Source organism: Galeopterus variegatus, unplaced genomic scaffold (assembly GCF_000696425.1).
Source record: "Galeopterus variegatus unplaced genomic scaffold, G_variegatus-3.0.2 Scaffold20, whole genome shotgun sequence".
NCBI lineage: Eukaryota > Metazoa > Chordata > Mammalia > Dermoptera > Cynocephalidae > Galeopterus > Galeopterus variegatus.
The window spans coordinates 1,396,871-1,415,496 of NW_007726131.1; the positions used below are offsets into that span (position 1 = coordinate 1,396,871).

The 18,626-nt window shown below is 34.7% G+C and overlaps 1 protein-coding gene across 3 annotated transcripts in view; it reads right to left on the reverse strand.

The window, feature by feature from the left end:
• The window catches only part of KMT2E (lysine (K)-specific methyltransferase 2E), a 96,511-nt gene that overhangs the window by 60,079 nt on the left and 17,806 nt on the right, over positions 1-18,626 (reverse strand). For 2 of the 3 annotated variants that reach the window (XM_008568010.1, XM_008567994.1), the window contains exon 2: positions 13,336-13,520. In XM_008568010.1, the coding sequence (XP_008566232.1) occupies positions 13,336-13,406 (71 nt within the window). In that variant the 5' untranslated portion in view covers positions 13,407-13,520. Of the gene's footprint in view, positions 1-13,335; positions 13,521-17,022; positions 17,096-18,626 lie in introns of all 3 variants that reach the window. The other variant, XM_008568003.1, reaches the window with a different exon arrangement.

Genomic DNA, 18,626 nt, shown 5'->3' on the forward strand with positions numbered 1-18,626 from the left:
AAAAAAAAAAAAAAAAAAAAAAAAAAAAAAAAAAATCATATGCTGACTTAGGTTAAATTTAAAAAATTCTAACACATTAAATAATCAAATTTTAAATGTCACAGTAAGGGTTTTTTTTTTAAAAAAGACTCAATAATTAATCTTTCATTTAGCAAAATAAAATTATCACAGGATTTCCTGGCATTAAAAAATGAGGATTTCACACAATTGCCTACCACAGCTTCTGAAACAAAAGTTATTCCCATTTCCTTTTCCTTTTCCTAAGAGCGCAGTGATTATCAAACTCTTAGAATCCTCAGGAGTGTCTATGGTAAAAGTAGAGGTAAAAGTGCTGTGAGCCCCTCACTTCCTTTCAATCAGAACTGTTTTCCTCTTATCTGTTTTATATATTTTGTTTCTGTAGAAGTATTAGAAAAACACAGACAGTAATGAATGTAACTCACAACTGACACTTAGCATTGGCACAGTAATTATAAAGACATGGACCTAAAATAGACCAGGAATATCACCCTTGTTCTGACACTTTACAGTCTGTGACTACAGGGAAATTATTTAACCTTTCTAAGCCTTTGTTTTCACATCTGTAAGATGAAGTAATATTTGGCTCACAATATAAAATTAAATGCAATAACATTAAAATACTGGCACAGAGTTGTTCAACTGTAGTTCATTCTGTCTTCCCTTACTATTAAGTTGAACAATATGAAATTACTGATATTAGACCAATTTTGACATACAAAAATGACATTCATACAGTTTGACTTAATATTGCAAAAGTCACCTGTGCAGAAACAAGTTATCATAGGATTGAAAGGCCTGCTTGCAGGGTTGAACCTTGGCTGGCATTTGGGAACTTGGTTCGTAAGCAGTTCCCTACGCTGATAAAACACTCTTTCCAAATGATAAGAGTGGCTTACTATGCCTAAACTGTTTGTACAAACAATATGGTTTATATAGAATACCTACTTTCCTTCTGGGAATCTGGAATTTGGGTACATGCTAGGCAGACAATGCCTACGTGCCAGCCCCAGTAAAAACTCTGGGTGCTGAGTCTCTAATGAGCTTCCCTGGTAGACATTTCACGTGTGTTGTCACAATTATTATTGAAGAAATTAGGTGCATCCCATGTGACTCAATGGGAAGAGGACTCTTGGAATATTGTGCTTGGTTTCCTCCAGATTTCACCCCACACACCTTTTCTCTTTGCTGACTTTGCTTTGAATCTTTCGCTGTAATAAATCTTAGCCATGAATACAACTACATGCTTAGTCCTATGAGTCTTTAAAGCAAATCATTGAACCTAGGGATGATCTTGGGGATACATGCCACATCAACTTTTAAAACATAATTATTTTTGTAGCAATTTTGTTTAACTATTGTATAAAGCCCTAACTTCTCAGAATATATTACATAAAATTAGATGGCAAGGTCAATTTTGAACATCTTATATATTGTCATAATGTGATACCCTCAAGGGTTAAATTCCACGAACCTGCTTCCTGCTATAGTAAATGTCCCAAATTGCCAAGGTTTTATTTCTTCTGAGTAGATAACAAACTTTCAGGAATGCAATCTGGCAACACATGTAAGTAGCCTTAAAAAGATCATGTCCTCCATTTGACCTAGTAATTCTCCTCACATTTATTCCAATAGAATAATCAAATATAGGTACAGAAATTATGCCAGGATATTGTTTCCACTGAAATTTTTGGCCCAAACCACTTACCTATAAGGCAAATTACAAGATAATACAATCAGTATGATACCATTTTTCTTATCACCCTGGGTACTTGCATACATGGAGATTTAAAAAAAAACAAAACCTAGTAAGTATATACAAAAATGTCATCACTGACTACTGAATAGTTGGATTATGGATAATGTTTATTTCCATTTTATTTCCAATATATTAGGTAATATACTTTCTGAAATGTCTGTAACAACTATGTTTTTCTTACATTTAAAAGAAAAAAGGTTAAGTGTGCATATATACTTTATGTAAACTTTTGAAAGTATATCAAACATTAACATGATAGACAGATCAGGAAAAACTTTCCCATTTATGGGGAAAAAAGCAACTCTAAAGCACTTCTAGCCCTCAAGTCCATTCAACCAGCAAAGCATAATGGTCTTTCTACAGGTGGTAGTGATACCTATAAGAGATGTTACTTTGGATTGATTGAATTGTGTCCCCCAAAGTCCATACATTAAAGCTTAATCCCCTTAATGTAACTGCTGTTGAGGGTGGGAAATCCTATTATGGTAATTGAAAGGTGGGGCCTGGAAGAGGTGATTAGATTGTTGGAGGGAATGGATTAATAATGGTGGTCAGGGGCATGGTTCTGAGGGCTTTAAAAGGAGAGCATATGAGAGAGTCTCTCTATCTCTGCTCTGCCATTTTCTGCCATGTAAGACCCCTGCATTGCTGTAAAGACACCACCAAAGAAGACCTTCACCAGATGTGTTCCCTGGACTTTGGACTTCCCAGCCTCTGAAACTGTAAGTAATAAATTTCATTTTCTTACAAATTACCCAGTTCCGTGTGTTTTGTTGCAAGCAACAGACACAAACTAATACAGATTATATACTTCTTTTTGAAAAAAGCATGTGTTGATAAGTCAGTAAGTACAGCTAGGAGTATAATCTGTTCTCATAAACAGGCTTAATCTGTATAGCACATATAATATTATGTCCGCTATTATCACTCACCATTCATTGCCTTCATTATGGAATAGTTCTATCTTTTGGGGGGAGTAAAAATCTCCCTCCGAAATACTATATACCAAGAAAAAAAATGAATAATAAGTAGATTGTATCCCCTAAATAGTATACAGCAAGAAAATACTTCATTAATATCAGGATGTAATACTGATATTAATCCAGTATTACTGTCCAACTCTATTCCCAGAACAGAATCGACACAACTAACATTAATTGAGAGAGAGAGAGAAGTATCTCTCTCACTTTAGGCACTGGGGATAGAAAGACATAAAAAGTTATACTCCACTGAGAGGAAAAAAAAAAAGAGAGCACAGAAACCAGATTTTGAAGGAAGAAAGAGGAAGAGGGAAAGGCATTCCAGCCAGATAAAATGGCATGAACAAAGGTGGAGACCTGAAAACAGTTTTATTAGAGGAACAATAAGCGTTTCAAAATAGGTTACATGTAAAATAAACCTATGTAAGCTTGTACATACTTAAGAGAAAGAAGTAATGAGTCTAAAAAGGTTAGTTGCCATATATACAAAAGGCCTTTACATACCATCAGAAGGAGTTTAAATTTTGCATAATGGCAGCAGGGAATCAAGTGATGGGAAAAGGAGGAAAATTAAATGACCTCTGTTTTTAGAAAGATCATGGCTTCTGCATATTATTGCTTGCCATTGCATAAAAAAACAGAAAACTAGAATAAGAGGGCTTTTTTTTAATGTGAATTTTTTGGAAAGAGCAAGAAAGGAATGATTAGCACAGTACTGATTTTACTGAGTTTGAACTCACAGGACATTTAAGTTAAGAGGTCTAATAATGCAAAGGGTTATAGGGCTAGAACTCATAAGATAGAATTAGGTTAAGGATAATTTGGAAGTCATGATTTTGTGATTGTGTGAAAATGGTGAAAGCTGTAGAAGTGGATGAAATCTCGAGGACAGTTTATAAAGTAAGATAAGTACAGACTCTTAGAAAACATAAATATTTAAGAAAAAGGAGAAGAAATTTTTTTTTAACTGGTAAGGGGATCGCTACCCTTGGCACGGTGTGGTCTGTACCACGCTCAGCCAGTGAGTGCACCAGCCATCCCTATATAGGATCCGAACCCAGGCCTTGCTGCTACCAGCGCCACACTCTCCTAAATGAGCCACGGGGCCGGCCCTAGAAGAAACATTTTTAAGAAATTAAGGCATAAAAGGAAAATCAGATGGAAGAGTCTGGCAATTTCTCAAAATGTTAAACACAGAATTACCTTATGATCCAGCAATTCTACTCCTAGGTATATACCCAAAAGGACAGAAAACAGGGAGTCAAACAGATACTTGCACAAGCAGCATTATTCACAATAGCCAAAAGGTAAAAACAACCCAAGTGTCCATCAAGAGATGAGTGGATAAACAAGATACAGTATATCTACACAATGAAATATTATTCAGTCACAAAAAGGAATGGAATCCTGATACATGCTACAATGTGGATGAACACTGAAAACATTATGCTAAGTGAAATTATCCAGACACAAAAGAAAAAATATTTTATTATTCCCCTTGTATGACGAACCTAAAATAAGCAAACTGAAACAGAGACTAGAATAGAGGTTATGAGATGCTGAAAGGAGGGGAAAAGAAGGAGTTATTATTATTTAATGAATGCAGAGTTTCTGTTCAGGGTGATGAAAGTTTGGAAATAGTTTGTGATGGTGGTACATTGTGGATGTACTTAATACCACTGAATTGTACACTTCGTAATGGTGAACATGGTAAATGTTATGTGTATTTTACCATGATAAAAAAAAAAAGAATATTTTCACTAATGCTGGAGGTAAAGAGAGTCAGTAGTATCAAACTCTGCTGCAAGATCAGGCCTGAAAACCATGCATTAGCTTTAATGTGACAGTGGCATGGTCAAAGTAAAAGCCAAATTATATGTGGCAGGTGGGAGATTAATAAAAGGGAGAATAATGCAAGGTTTCGAGAGTCTGAACGAACCTACATTTTAGACAATGCCCAAGCAATTACAGGAATTAGAGGCACAGATAAAAGACATAGGATCAAGGTTTAAGTTGAATGATGGGGGTCTGGAGAAGGTAAAATGCTGTTGCTAAGCCGTGGTAAGTAAAGCTGGTAGAACAAACTGTGGTAGGGCTGGTTTTCATCTGGCCCCAAGGGAGTATCAAGGTGTGGTTTCCTTCCCCACAGAGGTCTTGGAGACTGACAGTAGCACTGTCCTGGCCTAGTAGTAGTGGATCTGCAGAGGGCAGATCGTTGACTCCCTAAGCTACTGGTAGAGGATCAGCTGCTGAGTCCTGCTTGGTGTGCAATACAGTACAGTGAAACAGAAACTGTTCAGGATAATAGGGTCTCTGCTGCTCCAAAATGACATTCAGGCACTGTCCTAGGAAGTATTTTAAAGATCACATAGTCCAACCTCCAGTTTTACAGACCAGGGGATGCCTAATCTAAGTGTCACAAACTCTAGACTCAAGCCCTAACTCTACCATAAACTCACTTTATCCGTGGGACATGCCACATGACCACTCTGGGTCTTAGTTTCCACATCTGTAAAATGAACTCTTAATTCTAAGTCACATGGTGTTATACTAGAAAAGAAAATACTGAAGCCTAGATCTTTCAAATTGGTCTAGGACTTTTCCCACCAAAGTGCACTGCCCCTACCATTCCTGTGAAATTTCCTAGACTACAGTTTATACTTGTGGATTAGTGACTTAATGAAGTAAATAGCCTGTATTGCAAAATAGTACTAGATCTTACTTTAGACTAGAGTTATACAAAGCCTATGTTCTGGTAATCCTGAATCTATACCACTTCAATTTTTATTACTTCACTAACTTTACAAATATGGAGAACATATTTGGTCATCAAAAGTAGAATTATTTCTTTTTATTTTTTTTTTCCTTTTTGTCTTTTTTCGTGACCGGCAATGGATCGCAACCCTCAGTGTCGCGCCCACACCGGACCAGGACCGGCAACGGGATCGCAACCCTCGGTGCTGCTCCCGTACCTCGCTCAGACAGCGAGCAGCCGGTCTGCATGTGGGATCCGAACCCTCGGCAGGAGCGCCACCGCACTTCCCAAGCGGCGCACTGTAGCAGTGTGCCACCGGGCCGGCCCAAAAGTAGAATTATTTCTTTATGTAATATTTCCATTCTTAAAAATGAAAATAGGCTATATTCAAATGTATTGCAGTTCTAAATTAATGTAGGAAACTTCAAAGGAAGAACAACTACCATTTTGTTTGCAGTAATCTACCCAAAGTTTGTTTGAAGTAATCTACTCCATACCACATTTTTCTGGAACTACTTTACAAATTTGAAATCTTACTTGTTTATACCAAAATATACTTATTCTTTAAAAAAGCCACCATAAATTATCATCCAAGCCACATTATATATATTTTGTGTAGACACTTAAATAAGTTAGGTGAATTGAAAATCTAACAAGAGAAAAATGCCAATTATTAAATTAAGAGAGGCATTTAGAAAAAAAGTTTAGAATTACTGAATAAATAAACTCTAATTACTCAGATACTGGACTTTTATGATTTTCTTCTCCCTCATCAAAAATTTAACTTCTTCCCCATACAAACCCTCAAAATATAGGTGGGTTTTGATGAGAAGTTCATACCAGTCTTTTAGGTAAAATCTCTAATCTTCCCTTTCATTGTTAAAACTTTCAATAACACACATTGGGTATCAGTAATGGCACATGAATGGGTTGTATTAATTGTTGTACTGATGGGTATAAAAGACCTCCACTGAATTCTCAATATGGTCCTTCAAACTTGTGATCAAACTTGTCCATTTCTTTCATCCCTATTATGACCTATTATATTTAAAGATGTCATATTAAAATTAGACACATTATAATACAAGAGATTAAAAAAAATGGAGAACAGGTTTGATATGACAATTGTCCTCAGTTTATCACATCTAGCATTTTACTTCATTTAACTCATGTGTTACCAAAACTTGGCCCTTCTGACCTATGTGGCAGCATGGATCTGGAGCCAAGCAATTCTGGGTTCAAACCTAACTCTACTTTTTATTAATTATGCAGCCACAGGTAAATTTGTTAATCTCCTTGAGCTCCATTTCTTTTGTAAAACAGGAGTAATACCTGTCTGATTTTCTGCTGGGATGATTAAGAAATATTACATATAAAACACCTTGCTTGTAGGAAATTTGCTTAATTAACACTACAAGGGTACTTCAAAAGGTTCATAGAAAAATGGAATTAAATGATAATGCCAATCTTTCCATGAACTTTTTTTTTTTTTTTTTTTAATTCCTTTTTGCCTTTTTTACTGACCGGTAACGGGATCGCAACCCTCGGTGTCGCGCCCGTACCGGGCACCGGCAACAGGATCGCAACCCTCGGTGTCGCACCCGTACCGGGGACCGGCAACGGGATCGCAACCCTCGGTGTTGCGCCCGCACCACGCTCAACCAGTGAGCGGGAACCAGTTTCCACATGGGATCCAAACCCTTGGCGGGAGCGCCGCCGCGCTCCCAAGCGGCACACTCTCCAGCGCGCCACCGGGCCGGCCCTCCATGAACTTTTTGAAGTACCATCGTATGTTACAGATACTTGTATGAATACAGTGAGCTCTGTATGCAGTATCTCAAGTGAAAAATTATTTTTTACCATTAAGTATGAAACAAATGAAAAGGCCAGCATCATTCTAAGAACAGTTCTATTTATTTACTTTTTTTTTTTTTTAGCAGCTGGCTGGCCAGTACAGAGATCTGAAGCCATGACCTTGGTGTTACAAGGCTGTGCTCTAACCAACTGAGCTATAAGAATAGTTCTAAACAATGCTCCTAGGTCAGTACTTGAAAACAGGCTTTTGAACATTAAAACAAAACCACATGTAAGTGAAAACACTCCAAATTAGGATAAGCAAATCAACATTCACTTTAAGAGCAGGAGAAAATATTAGTAATTTGATAGTGGATTAAATGTAAAAAAATCATAAGCAAAAAAGTTAAGCAGTAATGAAAAATGAACAAGTAAAAAGCTACTGAAAACATTTCATTATACTAAAAACAGTTAGTGTCTTCAATTACACAAATTTAAACTCAAAATACCCAAATACCAACAATTAATGAATTCTGTCAGCAAGTGGCTCTAGTGACACTGAAATAACAATATCAAATACTAATAGCAAAATATAGGTGGTAAAAATGTATTGATTCTCAGAAATGTGGAGTCAAAAAAAGTCATAGCAACACTTCAATCCAAAACTCCTTTTTCAAATGAAGATAACAAAGTCTAAAATAATTAAGTGGCTTAAAGGCTCACTAACATGTTAGTGGCAGAATAAGACTGAAATAACCTAAATATTTCTTTTTAGTGCTTTTAGTCAACAAATAGCTATTCAGCATTTTTGTGTTGTCAGGAATAGTGCTAGAGTCCTCCTCCAAAATTCAAACATGTCACATTTACTAATTTGATCACCTCACCCAGAAATACACACAACTATATAAAAGTTCATTATAATGATTTCTAATGGTATTGAGGGATATTTGGGGGTAATAATAATTAAAGGGAATATAATGTTAGCAATCAAGTTCTTGGTGCCTGAGAAGGAAAAAGAACTTGACTTAAAAAAAAAAAAAAGCTAGGAAAGAAAAAATTTAACATTTCCCATTTATATCTCTTCCCACTTCTCAGCTCCAGAAGGATTTCCCATCTTTTTTTTTTGCTTATGTCACCAATTTAGGAATTCATATGGTTAGAATGCCAGAGGTGGAAAAGGTAAAAAGGAATGGAAGTTCTATCTATTATGATAAAAACATATAGTCTAATAAATGGCTGAACTCTGGCTCAACTTTCCTGTCTATCTAGTGATAATGGAGTCTATATCCTTTCCTTTTACAATTCCTTATCCTTGAGCAAAGACGTGAGGAAACCTTTGTTGTATGTAGTCATTTATTATACTTTAATACTTTTAGAACTGAAGCTATTGCTTAATGAGTCATATAACAAAACAAAGTAGTTATGTTATATAAATCATTCTTTGTAATAATGTTACTAAAGATGCTGTGATAGAAAAGACCTAAAATCAACACATCAGTAGGTTCTGCCTCTGCCACTTACTTGCTCTGTAATTTCATTTTCCTCAACCTATAAATTGAGAATGATAATACATACCTCATAGTTAGATCCTTGTCCCTCTTATTCAGATATAGATTGTTATAGTCTCACTTTCACAACTAGCCTGTTCTTTCTCCTCTGAGATCCTACCACCTTGTTACCAAGTCTAGAGCTGCTCTATCCAATACAATAACCACTAGACACATGTGCTAATAACCACTTGAAATGTGGCTAGTTCGAATTGACAGGTGCTGGAAATACTGAATTTCAAAGATTTGTTGTAGAAAAAAAGAACGTAAACTATAATTATATGTTAAAATAATACTCTGGATATATTCAATTAGATAAAATCTATAATAAAACCGATTTCACTTTTAAAAAATCTTTTTAATGTGGCTACTAGAGAACTTAAAATTACTTATGTGACTCACATTATATTTCCGTTTGACAGCTCTGATCTAGAGTTCTGACTTCCCAACTGATTACAATTTCCTTAAGAATAGGGATAAAATTTTACACTTCACCTTTGTAACCCTAACCTCTAGTAAAACACTTTCCATGCAGTTGACGCTTATAAATGATGATTCAAAATGTGCTTCCTCTTGAACTGTTTGTCTTGTCCTAAAAAATTATCCTGACAGCAAGAAGTCTTCTAGTATTAGCCTACAATTATGAACATGCAGGTTAATCAGAAAACTTTACAGATATAGCTTCCAGGTAAGAAAGGTGGTCTCCTGATAATTCCAGTTATGGTTATTTTGCTAATCAGGCTTTTAAAGAAATTATATTTACACCTAGCTCAATTTTCTCATTAAATATATTATTACTTTTCCACTTTTTTTTATTGTATCAAAGAAAATCAGTCAGTCATTATTCCCACCAAGCCCATTTTCTTTGTTACATATTTATTAAATAGGTTAATCCTATGTGCTGTGACTGGTATTTTTCAAATCCAAGGACAGACACTACGAAAGAAAAGGCTTACTGCTAAGATTCAAGAGTGCCTAATAGGCAATTTTTTCAGGTATCTTAGAGAATACTATAAGTACAGATGCTCCTTGATTGATGATGGGGTTATATCCCAATAAACTCATTGTAAGTTGAAAATATCTTAAATCCAGGGCTGGCCTGTTAACTCAGTTGTTTAGAGCACAGTGCTGATAGCACCAAGGTCTGGGATTTGATCCCTGTACTAGCCAGCTGTTCCCCCCCCCCCAATCTTAAGTAGAAAAAGCATTTAATGCACCTACCTAATCTACCAAATATCACAGCTTAGCCTACCTAGCCCTGCCTAAAGTAAATATGCCCAGCACATTTATATTAGCCTACAGTTAAGCAAAATCATCTAATACAAAGCCTATTTTATAATAAAGTGTTGAATATCATGTAATTTATTGACTACTGTACTGAACGTGAAAAACGGAATGGCTGTATGGGTACTCAAGTACTGTTTCTACTGAACACGTATCACTTTTGCTCCATCATAAAGTTGAAAAATTGTAAGTCGAACCATTATACATTGGGGACTGGTTCCAACTCCATTCTATTCATCAAGGTCTACGTATTGGTTTTTGTTAATGTATGTAGAGTATATAGTTATTTTTAAGTAAAATATCTTCAGTTCAATTTGACTATGGAATGTTTACAATAGCTTTCAAAAAAACTTAAGCTCATGAAACAAAATTTTGTTCTTCTTGTTAAAGCAGATATCTCTAACTCATAGTCTATCAATCCTTGCAAATTAGTTATTCCTAAGCTATTTTAAAATGATTCTTTTTAATTCGAATGATTAGGAAAAGCCAACTCTAGGCAAGGTACTGGGGAATATAGGAAGAAGTAAAATACAAGACTCCAACCCTGAAGGAAAGGCAAAATGAAGCCACGATTTTTAAAACTTGGTGATAAGAGGAAAATAAATATGGAACAAAAAAACCGGACTTGGTGGAAATAATGAGTTTTATTTCATTTTATTATTATTAATTTTTGGTGGTGGGATGGTACGCGGATCTGAATCTTTGGTGTTATAACACTGCACTCTAACCAACTGAACTAACCAGCCAGACTGAGTTTTATTTTAAAGACAATAATCCAGGAACAAATGTTACTGGGAATGGAAACACTGGATTAGAGTTCAGCAAACCCCTTCTTCATAGTTCCTAATCTAGATCTTCAATTTTCTATCTATAAAATGCTACAAGCAGACTAGATAAAAATAAACTATAAGTGATCTAACATGTTCTCTTTTATAGCTTTAGAAGTAAGTATAAATTCTGAGCCAGTACATTAATTAATTCAATATACACTCATTGAGTACTTCCTAAATTTTAAGTTAGTTTAATTTATTAGTGGTATACTTGTACTGTAGCAGTACAATCATTTTTAAAACGTAACTAGTATATAATAAATAAAATGCATAGCCACACGAGTACCATAAAATAATAATAAAAAAAAACCCACTTTTCATTTTGAAATAATTATAGATTTAAAAGAGGTAATAAAGGAATGTACAAGGGAGTCCCATGTGCACTTCCCCCCAGCTTCCTGCATTTTACACAGCTATAGTATTTTTTGATTATGTATTGAAATAAAAAGGAAGCATGTTAGTTACATCAAAATTTCTTATGAAAACAGCTCCAAAAACTTATGTTTCTGTGGGTAGGGTAAAAAAAAAAATGTGACTTAGAGGTCTTTTTATACTTACAGGTTTTATATTTTAAAAAGGAGAATTTAAATATGTCCCATAGTAAAAAGTGATACCACCTGTACTTTGTGTCCTCTGAGCAGGAAAAACTATGACTGAGGGACATACACCTTTATGTGGAACAGGAAAAAGTCATTTCTTGAAACAGAAGTGTTTCTTAAAAGATGTTCTGTAATTAACTACAAAGTGAATCATTTTCCCATCATAAAAATGGCTGTATTTGTACCAGAAAAGATTTCACTCCATAATATACATTATGTTTATTCTATAAATACTCTATAAATGCATTTAACAACAAAAAATAGGCAGGTACCTACTCCTCCACTGCCCTCTTTCACTAAGTTATTCACTCCCTTTTAACTGTATAATTAATATAAGGCTTTGTTCTGTTTGTGAATTGCCATACAGTATACATACTAGACACACAAACAAGGCGTAAGTCTATCTCACATTACATATCGGATTAATTTTAAAAAAAAAAGAAAAGAAAAAAAAAGACTGTTGAGGTGAATATTTCTAGGAAGCAAAGAAGCTTTAGACTTGGAACCCCTTGCCTCTCAAGCCCTGCTTCTAGGTTTGCTTAGCAATGTCCATATTTGGGCAGAATGAATGGCAGTCAATTGTAACAAGAGTGCCTTGTTTGGGAATCTATTATTTCACAAAAAAATGAAAATAATAAAAAAAAGCCTTACACATAGTGTAAAAATCATCATGGCTTTTTAAAAACTAAACTATAATAATCACACAGCTAAATGGACTATATAGTATATTATAAGAATATTAGAGAGCATCTCTGGGTCTTTCCCAATGGCAGAAGTAGGAGTGGTGAAAACACTTCTAGACCACTTCAAATGCCAGCAAAAGAAGGAACAATAACAGCATTTTCTTGCTTTCCATATCACAGTTTCAGAAGCCCTAAAATAAATAAATTTCTTTTTTTAAAGTTTAAATCAAGTTCAGCTTCCTGATGGATAAAAGTCCCATTAAAGTAAGATACACCTATATACTGAACCTGAGAACCAACATATGCATCTTTCCATCCCTCAGCTTCAAGACTCACTTGGACCCCTTGCAATTTCCAAAAACAGACAAACATAATCTTCACAGCAATAACTTAGTGTTAAAGTAGCCAGTCATTCAAAAACAGAAGATAATTAAATCTATCCAGACAAGTGCCTACACCAAATAGTCTAAATGCAGGGTAGAACAATTAGCAATGGCTCCCATAAAAACAAAAGTTGTCAAAGTAATCATCCAGCAGAAAATATTTCTCTTCACCTGCTTGAAAATGGCTTGAATTTTTTCAACACAACCTTTCTTTTTAAAAATGTAAATCCTGTGTTTAAATGGATATTACAATATATCCGTATACTGTTACTGAAGATTAAAATTTAAAGGTCAGTTAAGATTAAAACTTAAGGGCTGACCAGTTAGTCCACTCAGAGTGTGGTGCTGATAACGCCAAGGTCAAGGGATTGGATCCCCTACTGACCAGCCACCAAAAAAAAAAAACAAAAACAAAAACCAAACCTTAAAACCAAATTGTTGTCCAATATTAACACAATAGGTCTTACATGAAAAACAACAACATTATCTTGACTCTTGATGCAAACAATTAGCAAATGGAAAAGACAAAGAGAATTAGAAAAAATTATAGCATTTTGCCTCAAGTTACTTATGATATGTTAGCCAAGAGTCCAAAATGAGAAAAAATATAAATGTAAATTAAGCACTGCTTGGTTGTGCTCAAATAATTGTTTGAAATATTTTGCTTTTCCCTATCCAAAATACCTTCAATTTAAATACTTACTCTGAGCCTGCAGCCATTTCCAAGTATGACGTTTCTGCTGTATCAACCCCCAATGGGATCACTATGCTCATGACGTTCGCCTCTGGTAAATTCGATTACTATGGAGTCCTATGCATTGGTATCCAAAACACTGGGGCATGCCAGCCACAGTGCTCATTGCAAACATCTAAGTGCATCCACAAACCCTGTTTTAAAAGAAAAGGGAACACAAAAAAGTTAAGAACCATCTTCATATTTCTAGCAATAGTCACACTATAACATAAGTGAAATAGTTGCATTTAAAAAAAGTGGTCTTTATTAAAATCTCCATATAAATTGGAATTTGTTCAGTGAGTCTCTTTTCATTTATTTTTCTGCAATTAAGTTCTGTGATCATGATCAAAAGAAAAGTTTCTGAATCATACTCTTCCTTAGGGAATAAATTTAGGAAGCCACAAAAAAGATTACTAAGGCATATTGTTTAGTGAAGAAGCAGCAAATATTATTCATTTTAAAAGATAATATGGAATTTTTTATAGTACTAATATTTAAAACCAAGTCTTCTTGGTTCAGTGAGTAATTTAACAATATACTAACAAATACTGAGTACTTATTAAGCATCATATTAAGCTTTTTATACAGATAGTCTATTTAATCCTCACAATTCTGAGGTAGGTAGCTCCACTTTACCACTGAGGAGCACGAAACCAAGAAAGGCTAAATAACTTAACCAAGGTTGCTAGGCTTAAAAGACAAAACCAGGATTTGAACCAATTTTACTCCACTGTTGATATACACATATGCATACAAAGAAAGCTATTTTATTTGTAATAAATCAATTATTTTACAGTGGTTGTCATTTTCCATAATGGGTAAATCTATGTATATTAAGGGAGTTCTCTTTTCCTTCAGTTTATTAACTCTCTATGAGTTAATATTCCCCAATATAATGTTAGTTAATAGAGAAAACTAATAAACTTGAAGTTTTTAAAACAAATTTAAAATAGTAACTAAAAGATATTCAGCTTCAATATCAATTTTTGTCATCTAAATTCACTACATAACACTTGCTATATATATTGTGCATAAAATATCTACTTAAGTCTTTTCAATCGTGTTATAGTACAACTCAGGAAGAAAGTAAATATAGGTAATCATATGAACTGGAAAACAGCAACAGTCAATTTTGTCCCTGTCCCTGTAATGTTATACCTGAAATACTGAAGAGCAGTGTTTCTTCAAACAGTAGTTCTTGTATTTACCTTTAATTTTTACAATTAAGCTTGAGAATACCTACTCAGGTTAATTCCTGTTTTACAGATGATACAGATTGTGTGTGAGTTCACACCTTATGGGGTGGAAATTACCACAATGAGGAAATAAGGTATTAATAATAGTTTGAATTCTCTACGAAAACTAGTCTTTACTTTTAAACCACGTATAACTGGCGGAGAGCTACTAGATTACAAGTTATTATAATATAAGAACATACAATAATAGGCAATTGTACCTAACCTAAAAATTAAAAACATTAACTATGGAGCCTGTGTTTACCACATAGATGTGAGCTAGGCAAGTTATTTAACCTCTCTAAGCCTTAGATTCCATGCTTATAAAATGGGGATTTATCCTCATATGGTTTCTGTAAAGAAAATAATGAATGTAAAGCATTTTGTAGAGCGCAGTACACATATTTAGCAATCAATACATAGCAGCCACATAACAAGAAGAGTTCTTATTTCATCACAAAACAATGTGTGGATAGAATAACTTGCTAGCTTTCATTTAAAGCTATCTTCTTCTTTTTTTTTTTTTTCCTTTTTGTCTTTTTTCGTGACTGGCATCGGATCGCAACCCTCAGTGTTGCGCCCGTACCGGGACCGGCAACGGGATCGCAACCCTTGGTGTTGCTCCCGCACCTTGCTCAGCCAGTGAGCGGCCGGTCTGTATGTGGGATCCGAACCCTCGGCGGGAGCTCCGCCGCGCTCGCAAGCAGCGCACTGTAGCAGTGCGCCACCGGGCCGGCCCTAAAGCTATCTTCTAATACCTTGTGAAAATAATTACGATTGTCTACTAGCCATGTTTTTACAATCTGCTCTCCCCAATTAAAATCCTCCCCCAAAGACAAAGCAGAGTGAGAAAAAGGAAAAGCTGCCCCACCTTCTTTCCTGTATTTGTGTCCATACTAGAGAGTTACTTCACAAAAGCCGTATTTATTAACCAGCACAAAGCTATAAAATTGTAAAATGTCTACGTGGCAAAATGCAAGCAATATACAAAACTATAAATTTGCTCTATTCAGGGCCGGCCCGTGGCTCACTCGGGAGAGTGCGATGCTGATAACACCAAGGCCCCGGGTTCGGATCCCATATAGGGATGGCCGGTTCGCTCACTGGCTGGGCGTGGTGCTGACAACACGTAATAACTTCGTATAGCATACATTATACGAAGTTATACGAAAAAAATGCTGGAGAGTTGAACCTAACAACGGCTAACAATTTCAATTTTTTAAAAAATTGTCTTCCTTGATGGTAGCATCTAGTTAGTAGAAATTTTCTTCAGCTCAGTTTTCTTGTTTTTATTTTGGCAGCTAGCCAAAAAACAAAAATAAAAACCCTTGAGTTTTGCTTTATAACATTTATTTGCCTCTGGTAAATAAATGCACAACCAGCTGAGCTAACCAGCAAGCCCCTTCAGCTTATCTTTATGTTAGGCTCATAAGAAGTCTTATAATTTAGGTGTATGTTATATTTAGTTGTGCATTTATTTACCAGAGGAAGAAACTAGAAAGCAGTAAGCAAGTTGTCGATGCATTCTTTTAAGTTAACTGAGTAATATTTCTAATTTAAAACAATCTATTTGGGTATATATTTAATAGTATGCTTCTTTTTATATAAATATATAATACTTAATAAACACTACACTTCAGCTGTTTATTAGTGAAGAGCTTGCCATAAACTTATTTAAAACAATGGCTTGTATTTGTACGATTATTGCCTGTCTCCCAAACCCTGCACAGTGCCTGGAACATAACAACACTCTACAAAAAATTGGTGAGTGAATTAGAGCACATGGGATGAAACTGCAGCTCTGGCCTCATTAACCAAATAATTGCCAACCACACAATCAAGTGATATAAAAACAACTACATTTCACCTCCAGAACTGCATGTCCCTAGAAACACAGGAGCTCATCCTCAGGATGAAGACACAGCGTTACATCTGAAACAGAACTGGAGACTCCAAGTTTGGTTCAACAGGAAAGAAGATTTCAATATTTACTCGCAAGAGATGAGAAGTCAAGAGGCCATAAAATGGCAAATATTTCACTATTTTCATTCATATCAAAACCTCTACAGCCAGAAAACTCATACTGCTTAAAAATCTGGTTGATACTTAGCAAAATCATAAAGTCATTAGGGTCAAATCATTGTCTTTAAAAATAAGGGAAAAAAAAAAAAAATGGAAAAGCCAATGTAGTAAGCAGAAAAAATGTGAGCATATAACACAGGCTTAACTACAGAGGAAAAAATTCAACACAATCCCACAAAGCTCTCATATCTTATACATGATCCAAAAACTGGTCATCCAACCAGCAAGTAAAAGATATACAAAATATCAAGCTGAATTATGAGGGTTTAAAAGTATATATACAAAATACATTGAGAATAAATGGAAGCCATTAAAGAAATAATATAAAAGGAAATACCATGAGATGTCTGGTAAATCTGAGGTCCAAGAAAGATTAATTGTCTTCACAAAACCTGCTATCCAGAATAGACCTAGAAACCAAGTGAACATAGGAGTATTGAGCTATTTTTAAATTGCATAAAATTATTGGTACTTCTGACTAACATAGTACTCAAAACCAAAACAACTCACACAAAGACAGGAGCTAATTCTTAAAAGGATGAATTTATTATTCACTTTTTTACATAAATGAATGTAAGCACAAGTAAAGGCAACACTCAAGGCTAAATACCAAGTCAAAATGAAAAGAAACTAGAAAAATACAATATTAAAAACAGATTTTGCAAAGCAAAGGTAACAATACCAAAACGAAAACAACAAAACAAAACCCCAAAGTCCAAAAATTGAGATAACAGGCAAGAAAAAGCAATCAAAGCAGAAAACAATCTATGAGAAAAACTGGAAGACTGAGGCTGCTTTTAAGACCATGTTATAAAGGACTGGAAACAAAAATATCATTAAAAAGGTGAACACGATACCCAAGAGGCAGAAAGAATGAAAATGTATGGAAAATTATTTTTTAAAACTACAAATAAAAGTGCCCATTTTTTTCCTAACAATGTCTTTGAGGAAAGGGCCATCCATTATCTTTCTGTCCTTTATGCGCGCCTTACTCAGTGCTCAATAAATATTTAAAATTAAATTAAGGTTCATATTTTGGATGTGTATCATTAAGAGACTAGGCAGGTGAATTTTTGGCTTAATTACTAATGGAAACAAAGAAACTTGGAAGAAATTGTGAAGGACCAAGTACCTGTGATTTCCTTATTAATTACAAATTAAACTGCCCTAGTTCAAAACAACAAAAAAATCTTAAATAAATGTTTATAGCAGTTGACTAAGGTATAATAAACAGAATACTGGTTGATCAAAATTTATTCCAAGTTACTGCCTATGAAATCTTGGGCTTGTCATTTCACCACTTTGGGTTTCAACTATAAATGGAGGTTGGTTAAGTTGATGATTTTACAGTTTAAATCTTATAATCACAAGTATATTAACAGATTATTCCTGGTAATTAAAATAATACAATAAATATCAGATTCTAAAAAACTATACAATATAAATTCGATAACAGAATGAGAATGTATTTCTCCAATTGGGTTAATATTAGCACCAGATAGTGTTCCATAAGCACTTACCTGACTGATACTCAAACCTCCCAAGTAATAATGATGACAGCAAATACTGAGTGCTTACAACGCTAAATCCTCACAACAAGCCTATGGTATAGGTACACATATTATCCCCATTTTAAAGATGAGACAGAGAAGTTAAACTTGTCCAAAGTTCATAATTAATATATAGCCAATTCAGGATTTGAACCCTAGTGGTTTGATTCCAGAGCCTATTAATTAGTTTGCCTGGAATTAAAATTTGCCAGATGACTAGTAAAATAATCTAGAATTTACACTTAAGGGGGAAAATTTGATAGCTGCCTCTCTCAAAAATATTAAATAAATACATAAAGGCCTCACTCCAGAATATCTGGACTGCATTTACTCTGGCACATTAAAAGAAAGCACAGTAACAAAACCCACCTCATTCCTCCCCGCAACCTGA